The 10,848-nt window shown below is 44.9% G+C and overlaps 1 protein-coding gene across 1 annotated transcript; it reads right to left on the minus strand.

Moving 5' to 3' along the window:
• Positions 1-540: 540 nt before the first annotated feature.
• SPCS2 (signal peptidase complex subunit 2) lies at positions 541-10,759 on the minus strand. Its single transcript, XM_049823218.1, has 5 exons — positions 10,685-10,759; positions 3,695-3,778; positions 3,189-3,353; positions 1,527-1,657; positions 541-799 (listed from the first exon to the last, which is right to left on the minus strand). Exons 1-5 carry the CDS (start codon positions 10,721-10,723, stop codon positions 613-615), a joined length of 606 nt encoding a protein of 201 aa, XP_049679175.1. The 5' UTR covers positions 10,724-10,759; the 3' UTR covers positions 541-612.
• Positions 10,760-10,848: the final 89 nt, after the last annotated feature.

Consider the following 10,848-nt stretch of genomic DNA (forward strand, 5'->3'; position numbering starts at 1 on the left):
GGACCAACAGGGACAGTCACAGCTCAGAAAAGCCCTTTGCTTTCCTTTTTTTTTTTTTTTTTCACATTGTAGATAAGCATCGCGGGCAGAACATACAGAAGTAGCATATTTGTCTTCTCACCCCCCACCCCAACACATAAAAGGTTTTTTTATATAAAACAATCCTCTACCCCCAATCAGATAAATACAAAAATAAAGAAAACTTGTTTGCAAGCAGACAGTTGCTTTACAGAAGGGTTTTGTCCTGAATTCCTACTGCAAAAGGGAAAGGCGAAGTTAGTGAAATGCAAATGGTACACGGCCTGGAGCCGACCGATAAAGCACTGCCAGGTAAAAACAGAGGAAGCCAGGGTGGCATCGTGGGTGACAAGTCCCCCCTCCTGAGGGTCCCCACGGGCAAATCCTCCTCTGCGGTCCACCACAAGAAAGGCAGGGACACAGACCAAGGCTTTCCGTAGCTTCAAAAACCTTGGATCCAAGACTAAAAACCCTGTTCATCCAAAACAGAATAGGATTTCAGGACAAAAACAGAGGCAATGATTCACTTTCTTTGCTATTTTACTTTATTGGTGTTAATTTAGCACATTCCCAGGAGGCAGGCGGTGTCAGAAATCATTTTATTTTCCTCTCCAGGGCCAGACTATCGTGCAGCTTGGACACCTCTGGCTCGTAGGCCTCCATGACTAACGTCCCGTTGTTATCAAAGAATTTCGCGATGGATTTGGTGAACTCGGCTTCCCTCTGCTGTTTGGTTTTCCCACTGATGAAAGTCAGCTTCAGGGTGTACTTGTCATCAAACCTGCAGGAAGGGCAGAGAGATTTCAGAGCAGAATTTGTTAACAAGACACCAAAAAAAAAGCTGACGAGAAAGCCTCGTCTTTGTTAAGGGGAAAGCCCTCAGGAATGGAGTCCCTGCCCCCAACACCCCACATGGACACTAACAGCTACAACATGCAGGTGTTAACTGTAACACAATTCAGTATTTTTATATTTTTTGTGATCAATTCCCCCGCCCCAATTAAAGAGAAGCAAAATGTGAACATTTGTGGCAGATAACTGCTTGGCACTGCTCCCATTTCTGGATTGGGACATCTAGATTTTGATGGAATGAAACAGATTTGTAGGTATAAAAATAAAGGAAAATATTTAGGGTGATCCTACAGAGAGATACGGATGGAAACAGTGCACATGAGACCGGCGAGCCCGTCACAGATCGCTGTTACTTCTGAGTAATAACATTCTGCGGTGAGTATTAATCACGAGTTGCCTGGGAAGCCGCAAAGATCGTGGCACAGTAGCTGATCCTTTGCAGAAAGCTCACATGCCCAGTGCTGACACCCCACTATTGCAAAGACACCAATATTTTCCCCCATTTTGTTTAGGAGTTATCCAAAATGCAGCTTTCTGCCCCACCGTAGCACACACGGTAACTACAGGCATGCACAGCACGGGCAAAACGAAGCCGTGCCGGTACCGCACTGCCGCACTCCCGCTCGCTAAGCCCGGGCTGCCAGAGCCAACGATACCGTTTGAGGCTGGAGGAGAGCTGCCAAACGTCGTCGGGGTCCATCCCCGCAGGGTCTTTTCTGTGAGCTACGAGGAAAATACTCTTTTCTTTGTATGAGGTATAGATAGTCAGGATTCCCATCATCACAAAATATGTGCCAAAAAAAGTTAAGGAAACCAAGAAGTTGCAATTAGAAATAGAAATTAGGCAGAGAAATTGCTTGGAACCCCTCAGACACCATCATTTAACCACCTCTCATGACATTACCGGTCCAAACAGGAAGCTTGGTTGATGCCTCGTTAGTATGAGAAATTAAATAATAATTGGGACACTTTCTTAAATCTCTGCCATTGCACAAGAGCATAAATCAATGCCTGGAAGCGGCGGGGAAAGTGGCAACTCCCTACACCCCTTCCTGAAAGGGATTTCTCCAGCCACATAAAATGCTTCGTTCATGAAACCATGAAGTAAAGCAGAAATCACAACAAAATGCTATTTTCAATTATTTTGCTAAATTTTTGGAGCAACATCTGTTGGGAGATAGTGGGAAAAGGTGAGACCAAATTAGTCACAGAATTAACTGCTGTGCATTCCTTCTAAGCACAGATAAAGCAATTAATCTTTGTCATTTTTGGAATGAAATCATTTTAAGTGGCTGCAAGACTTATTAGCTCAACATTTGTGCCCAAAGCCAACCAGAATAACTGTAGCCTGGAACAATGAAATGACTTGCCCACAATCACGCAGCCGTTAGTGGTACAGTGACTCCCAGGCCAGCAATAAGTTACCAGGCTACCAGTTCATGCCATTTCACTGGTACCATCCAAACTGCCCTTGAAAGCGGGCCTGTCAGCAACTCTTGGAAAGCACCACTCATCTGTCACATACATTTGCTGTAAAACCTCTACAGGCATCTGTCTTGCTAGAGGAGCTGCAGGGAAATCAGTGCCATGCTGATGCTCTGAGCCCAAATAGGGAAAAAAACCCCCACCCCAGCCGTGCTGTAATACTGGAAATTTAAGAGTTGATTCTAAACAGGGTTGGCATCTAAACATTTAAACCCCAATTTGTTGCGCTACCCTCCTAAATGCAGTGTCTGGTCCTTTTCAGCAGAGGTGCTGGCAAGAATTACCTCCATTTTACTCTTCACTCTTGGTACCTGATCTGTCATATTAGGGAAGAGCAGGTGTCTCTGTAACCAGGCTATAGGTAGAATTAAAAACAAACAACCCCCCCGCAAAAAACCCAAAACACAAAGCAAACCCCCGAAGCTTTCAAGGGCTGATTTTCAGTTTGAGATGAACACACCTAAGCGGAAGAGTCTCTATGCAGTTGGCATCCAAGACCCAAGGAATCTGCCCAACCCAGTCAGGAGCCTGGAGAGCAGATCAGCTGCCCAGGCAGCTGCTGACTCCTCTGACGTGAGCTGAATTGCTGTCCAGGCTTCTACACTGCTACAGGGGAAGGCTGGACCCCCAGATCACCCAAATTTAAGTGCGTTCCACCCTGACAGGCAGGAGTTTTGCCATCACATGAAAACTGTCTGATTTTCAGCTGATCACCACACCACAGGCAGTAAAATTCCCACAGGCCTGAAAATGAGAATACAGAGAAGGGTTTTCTTGTGCTTTATGTGGAAAATAAAACCCTTCTGGTATAAACAAGAAAACATATGTAAAGGATATGATACAACACAAAATGCAAGAACAGGTTTGGATTCAGGGAAAGGGTGCAGGTAATCCCAAATCAAAGCTACAATTGCGAAGAGACAAGAGATTGTGCAGATGATGAGGCGGCCATCGATCAAACGAAAATTTTCAACGTACTTGTACTTCTCCAGGAGAACCTGCGGGAGAAACACACAGCTGAGTTTATTTTGGGCTTTTCATAAATTTGACAAACCGCTTCTGGAAAGGATTTAGATAAAACAAGTCTCGATTATAGGGGTAAACTGAGCTGAAGCTTTATGCAGATTTAACGTCTGCCTCAGACATCGTAATAATTGCTGATACTCCAAGAACAACCACTGCTTTAGCCATGGGAATCAGAAGAGATGCCACAGAACCAGCACGGCTATAGGCACTTCACAATCAAACCAAAAAAGTTTACAGTTTTTAAACTAAATGTAGAAATCTAAGAAAATAAAGTGTTTCCCAAGAGGGAGAAATCAGCAGTCGCAGAACATACCTTTTTGGCAGAATCATCCAAAGAATTTTTCACAGCTGAACCATCCCATTTGTCAATTTTTACTGGCTTGTCGTCAATCTTCCACTGCAATGGAAACCAAACGGAGTTAAGAGAATTTGGCACAGGTTAGCCTTTCATTTCAATATGCTTGTTCCTGTCATGAGCACAAAGATAGGAGGCAACCCAGAAAATACCTACCTGTTTGGGAAAACCTGACCAGAGATGGAGGGAATCCAGGGCCTGTTACACAGCAGTATCGCACCAAAAATCACCTCAGCTCCAATGTACCATTACCCTTGCAGATTTAAGCTTATACATCTTGTTGTGGGCACTGAAGGTATTTGGTGAAGTGACTTTTTACATCAGTTCTATCCTAATAGCGATTCTGTGTTTTGCTGCTCCTGCTGCCATCCACAGAAAGTGTCAGTTATGACTTAATTCTTGCTTTTGAGGGTGTTCACACTTTTCAGCCAAGCTGTTACAAACGGACTCTTTGGGGACTGATGACAGGAGGAAAATTTCAGGGCACCCTTAACAGTCCGAGTACAAGGCAAGAATATAAAGGCACAAACAAGAAATGAAGTTTCAGTCAGATTATCCTCCAGAATGAAAGCAAAAGACTCTGTCGCTCTTCCATATTTGGATTCTCCTCAGAAGCAGGTCCTTCATCAATAACGAATCTCAGATACAACGGCTCAGCTTTTCAAAGGGGTAAATTTCCTATATTATTTTTTGGTGACGCTATTCCTTTTAGCCACGATCAGACACATGAGTTTGAGCCGTGTGTATTTTAAGTCAGAGCTTGAATTTTAGCTGCCATTAGAAGCAATTCTCAACTTCACTCATTTTATTTCCTGCTCCTGAAGCTCAGAAGTTGGATTTATTAACTACCTGTCAGAAGAGCTCATTTTCCTTCTCCGGCAGGAATGAAACCATTTTAAAGTAAGATGTAAAACCTGATCTACTTCCCCTACACTCGTACAGGGAAAAGCCTGATTATCCTTCAGGCTCTGCAGGTATGAATTATGAGGTGCACAGCAAACATCACTGTGTGTGCACATGCAGTAGTTGGTTTATGAGGGACAAAAGCAACAGCCAGAAGCATTTAAAAGACAGGCACAACTGGGAAAGAGCACTCACAACAAATTTACAAAATATTTTAGGTGCCTACGTTTTTGTAGCATTTTTTTCTAGGGTTGACACATTGACACATGACAATTGAAAGCCAAACACTTTGCAATGAAAGGATACATAAGAATTCTTTCAACTATTTCTTTTTTCCTTATAAAAGCATCTACAACAGTTTTATTTCTTGCCCTTTGAGATTCCCAAAGATTTAAGTATCAAGAGCTAGACTAGGGAGAGGAGAAAAATACCTTTTTTTCCTAATTAGTGAACTGGAAGTCAGAAGTCTCCAAGTAATAACACCAACACCCAATCCCTGTTTCCTTATCCTACAGATAAATTAAAAAAGCGTTCAAGAAACCCATTCGGATTTGACCTCACTGCTCCCAGGTGCAGCCTCCATTTCTCATGAGGGAGTGGAGGGAAAGCCAACAAGCCTGTCAACATGAAAATGTACTCTGCGCTTAGCAAAACCCTAAAATAGAGTACTCTCCTGAAACAGCATCAGCTACAGAATTATTCTTGCAGGGTGCAGAAAAGTCCTGTTATTTTAAAAGACAAAAAAACTGACTAGTAAGACACATGCAAGACACAGCACAGCTGGATTCACTACTGGATACACCAATAACTGAACCCTGAACTCGGATGCAACTGTGGGGAAATACTCTGTCCTTTATTGTAGTCGTACAGGTCAAGTGAAGGCAAGCCTTACCCAGGAGGGAAGGCATCATTCAGCCTGCAGCTTGTTTTTGTTATTGATAAAACTCCATGAAGAGGCTCAGTCTTTATAGCTAGTTAACTCTTCCCCCTGATGCTTTTTACAAGTAATAAAGAACAAAATGAGTGAAAAGTTTTTGACACCACAAGGAACCTCCACAGGCCATTTGAAGCCTTCCTTCAGACCAGATCTGCCTTTAAGTACAGCTGTGATTTTTTTTTTCCAAAAGCCACTAAAGGAATCATTTCAAAGAAGTAAAAAATATATCTGAGCAAATATTTTGAATAAGTTTTCCACATTTCTAGGGCTAAACCAAGACAGTCCTTAGTATAAAATGACAGTGTTCTACAGCTTGTTCCTAAGTGAGAGCAAGAATCCAGAGATACTTGAGAAGGTATTACTCAAGTGGTGGTTTTGTGATATGTTTTACGATTAAACATTTAATATTGGAATCTTTGCTTTTGGCAACAGCAGTTTTCCTGGTATTACAGCACAATGCAACTATGTCCTTGTCAATGCTCAAGTTTTTAATCAATCTTATTATGTCTGGTTTTAATTCCTAAAGCCCAAGAGAATGGAATCAAGGCTTATGCAAAAATTTCACCTCCTCCTCTCCCAAAGAAAACCAACAGCTTTCTAGATATATTTGAAGACAGAATAGTTGGAAAACACCAAGGAGAAAAGCTTGGGAATCAAGAAATAAATGAAAATAAAGCCCCAGGCTTTTTTTTTTTTTTTTTTTTTAAAAACCCTCAACATTTTAAAGCTATTTTATAGGCACCCTGGAAACCAGCCCTGGAGGCACAGGACTGCTAACACTTCACTTGCAGAAGGGATTTGCACAGAGGGGAATATCTGTATGTAAAATGAGTCAAGGCACTGCCGTAATAACATATATAAGACACTGGCATAATAACGTATATCCAGGAAACCCGTGACAGACCGAGAACTGGATTCTTGCCTCTTGCTCTCTGTCCCAAGCCACCTGACACTGGAATTGCCAGATAACATCAGTGATATTTAACTGATACCATAACAGAGAACCAGCACTTTCAGGGGTAGATGTAAAGCCCACATGACACATTTTTTGAAATAAAGCTGTTACTGGGGGAAAAAAAATAAAAAATCTAAACTTAGACCGCCTAAAGCAAGGAGCTGAACCAGCAGTTCTTCAGCTCTTGTTCAGGCTTCCCTGTGACTAAGGCTGTTCTGTTTCAAGACAGTAACAGCTTGATAATCTCAGGGCAGTTCACATCAGAAGGGACCTTGTAATGGGGACACATCTGTGGTTTGGGACTTCAGCCAGGCAGAAGCTTTAGCCCTCCCTTTACCTTGGTCGTGATGTTCCCATGAGGTTACTTCTAACATGGTACAGCACCGTAGTGCTGCTGCTGCTTCTCTTAATTCTTCCAGGCTGATCGGCAGGACCAAAGAGGTAGGGAGGGGCCGGGATACTGCGCTGGCACCTGGAGTGCCAGTGCTGTGGAACATGAGCACAAGGAGGTGCTCAAAGAAAACAATCAACATCCATGCCACCTCTGTGTCCAGATGTGCATAGAAACATATGCACAACTGTACATTGATGTCTATACACCAGTGCAACTGTGGGCAAAACCTTTGACTGATGGCCAACCCCACCTTCAGCTTGGAAGAGAGAAAGAGATTTGGCCCCTACCACCAAGTGCTCGCCCTCAAACAGGGGGGAAAGCCTCCACCCCCTCTTGAGTCTGCAGAACTGCCCTGCCTTGCCTGCGGAGGTGGGGAGGGAAGGTGAAGCTGCACTGACATCCTGTGGAGCCTGGCAGATGCAAAAACGTCTGCTCCTCTGGCTAGTGGATGGTATTTTTCAACCAGTAATTCATTTTGAGCACTTCAGGTGTGAGCTCCAAAGGCTTCAAAAGAAAAGCTCAGATTTTGGTTCCAGCCTGATGGTGGGGGGGGACGGGACCCAACCAGTTGGAAACAGTTTTTTAGTTTGGGTGTGTTTTGACTCCTTTTTAAAAATCAAGTGAAAGGTTATCATACTTGTCCTGAACACATCCCATACTATGAATGGAAAGCAAATATGGTGTTCTACAGCCAGGCACAGCTTGGAAGTGGATTTGGTACTTGAAAGTGTACCCGTGTAAGAACAAGGTTTCAGAGGAAAGGCTGAAATATAGCCAGTGGTCAGAAATGCATTTTCAGAAAGCTGCAAAACCAGTCTGACACCAGAAGCACACAAGGGCCCCAGCTGTTCACATCTGAGTAAAGATGGTGCCTGCAGCTGGATTGCAGCAGGGGAGCATTCTGCTGTTAGCTCCAAAAAAAGGGACAGCAAAACAAGTGCTTGCTTTCACGGCAGACACCACAGGATCTGAGAGCTTACAGGGCTCATTTGTCAAGCTATCACCTTCATTTAAATCCCTTCACAAAGCTCCCTCATAAGCACAAGGCACGGAAAAATCCTACGGGAGAAATTTCAAGAAGTTTCACATCACAGAAGACAGACATGGCACAAACTTAACTTTTTTTGCCCCTGCCTTATTCCTTCTGCTGCTACTGTCAGTCTCATTTATATCATGTCCAATTTTAGCCTGCAACATCTTCTGGGTAGCTAGCTTGTCTCTTCAAATACTGCTCTGAAGTCTATGGCACACTGTGTGTATTAGAAACATAAATAATCAAATCATACAGTAAAAAAGATTTGTTGCCACTGCAAGAGGAGCACCAGTGTAGACTATATAAACTCTTCAAGGGGAATAACGTTTCTGCATCTGGTATGTGTTTTCTGTTACAAGGATGAAGAGAAAGTAACCTCCCCTTCCTAAAGCCTAAAATCAGAAACTCCTCAAACCAGGACACGCAATGCTGCAGCTGAGGGAGGTTGGAGGAGCCTCAGCAGATGATGCACATCGACTCCCTGAAGGCACACAGCTGACACTGCAGCTGATTGCCTTTTCCTGTAGGTTGGGCTGCAGCCCAACAGAGCAGCAAGTCCCAAACCACAGGTCCCAACCCCCTCGGCATAAATTCTAAAATAAGTGACACAGTGCACCGCGACCCCAGCACAAGCAGGATTTGCAAGTGGCGCAGTCCAGGGACACCTCACTGCACTTCAGTTCCCTCCTCTTCCTCTTGAAGGAAGAGTTGTAGCAAACTCCAGGGAGTCAGCGCGTCCATTCTCAGCTCCAATTATCTCAGCCTCTGGCTCGGAGGAAGGAATTCTGGACCTCGCTCTCCGCAAAATATCAGTGCTGCCTGACTGTACTCACAGTCAACATCCCCTAGTACCAGACAGCTCCTTCTGACGCACAGGAGCGGAAGGCAGTTGCAGCAGTTGGTAGCCAGGAAGTGGTTGTAGTCCTGGAACTTGCAAAACCTTAGAAGGTTTTGCTCTAGTAGGGGCAGAATGTGGTTAATAACTTAGTGTTGTGCTAAATGGGTGAAATCTCAGGGTGTTTGAGATGACTGTAGCCACTGCTGCACACCATTTTGAATTCAGTGGGTGTGCACTCTTAGGTGGTCCCAGTAAAGTGAGGAGAGGTCAGGGGGAGCTACCCGATTATCACAAACGCTTAAAGAACACGAGAAGGACAAAAAAATGGGATAGTTAAAACACAAATTTCCCTAATCTCACCCTGATTTAGCTTACTAGCAAGGTACGAAAAGATACACTGAACAAGCAACCTGTCCTAAGACTTTAAAGCCTCACTGATAACCCATTATTTCTCTGTTTGAGAAAAGCTCGAGCAAATTATGACCAAAATTCTCCAGATAATACCTCAGCAATACATATACCAGTTCACAGAAATGACCAGATTTCATTTAAATCATCCAGGGGGAGGAAACAAAGCCACACAGATCAGCATGGAGGAGAGAGGGAAAAGGAGACAGAATATTATCAAGTGTGTATATGTACTTCAAGTAGAAGCCCTACTGAAATTATTCAATGGTTTCTCACTAGAGGATTCAGCTCCCACACCAACAGTGTATTTCCCTCACCAACAACTCTTTTTCCTTCTGAAATAACTACACCTCAGCATCCATAGAGCGCAGCAGAAGGAACAGGAACGCCTCGAGAGCAGGATACTTTCCAGAGTTCTTGAAGTTTAACCACAAAGTGCCGTCATTTCAAAACCGAAAGCTGAGCACATTTGCAGGAGACAGCCAGAAATAATTAATTAGCACACCTTTCCCTAAAAGCACTCGTTCAACAACTTGATCTACTGTTCTAAAGATCACAAGAAAAACCACCAAATTTGTAGGGATAGTAAGGATAACGTCATCTCAAACAGATGCAAGGAAATGATACTCTTTAGAAATGATTAATATACATAAATGAATGAAAATCAAAGTGTTTTCAATTGCAGCCACCTGTATTTTGAATATCAATGAAAGACGCCAAATACACCACTCTGAAGATACACCTTCTTGCATCCAGAGATACAGATGCAACTGCTTCCATCTTCTTGTGGAAAAAAAATGCCTCCCGGTCTTTAGTTTCAGCTACCAGGCTGCCAAATACCACAAAGAGCTGTGACACAAACACCTGACCACTTAAAACTCAGCCGAGATCAAAGCCGCTCCGCAAGCAAGTTCCTTTAAACTACTGAGACAAGACCAGGCTTATCAACAGACTTTTACGGTACGCTCTGCTCCACCTGACATCTCTGCCATGTCCAGCGTTACTTTCCTGGCAAAACACCCCCCGGGAGGAGCGCAGCTGTACCGCTAGCCGGGCTTTTGTCGGGACGGCTGGGCTAAAACCAGCCATGCTGGCAGGATAAAAAAAAAAAAAAAAAAAAAAAAAAAAGAAAAAGAAGCCGTCCCCTACCCGCGGGACGCTTCCTCCCTCCCCGCTCCCCTCCGGGGCCTCTTCTGCCGTTTACTACTGCCCAAATCCTACAAGAAGGCAGCTACGGGTGGCAGCGACGGGGTGCCGTGCTGCCGGGCGGAGGAGCTCCCCACAGCTGAGGCGCGGGTGCCCCTCAGCAAGGCGGCGGGGTGGGGGGGGACGGGACGGGACACTGAGGCCCGAGCTCAGGGCGGGTGCGGCTCAGCCCAGCGCCGGCTCGGCTGTAAGGACGCCGCTAAGGAGAAAGACGGCACCGCCGGGAAGGGGAACCCCGGGAGGGCCGGGCCCCGGGTGACCCGCGGCACGGTACCTTATCGAGCAACCCGTTCCTGCCGCCTTTGGCCGCCATCTTCTCACCACCCTCCGCCCCCGCCCTCACCGCGCAACCTGTTCGCTCCTGATTGGCTGCGCGCGGGGGCCGACGGGAGAGGGCGGGCGGAAAAGCCACCGCCTCGCCGCCGCGTTGCACTCTGG

The sequence above is a fragment of the Accipiter gentilis genome, chromosome 19 (genome assembly GCF_929443795.1).
Source record: "Accipiter gentilis chromosome 19, bAccGen1.1, whole genome shotgun sequence".
In the NCBI taxonomy this organism is placed as follows: Eukaryota; Metazoa; Chordata; class Aves; order Accipitriformes; family Accipitridae; genus Astur; species Astur gentilis.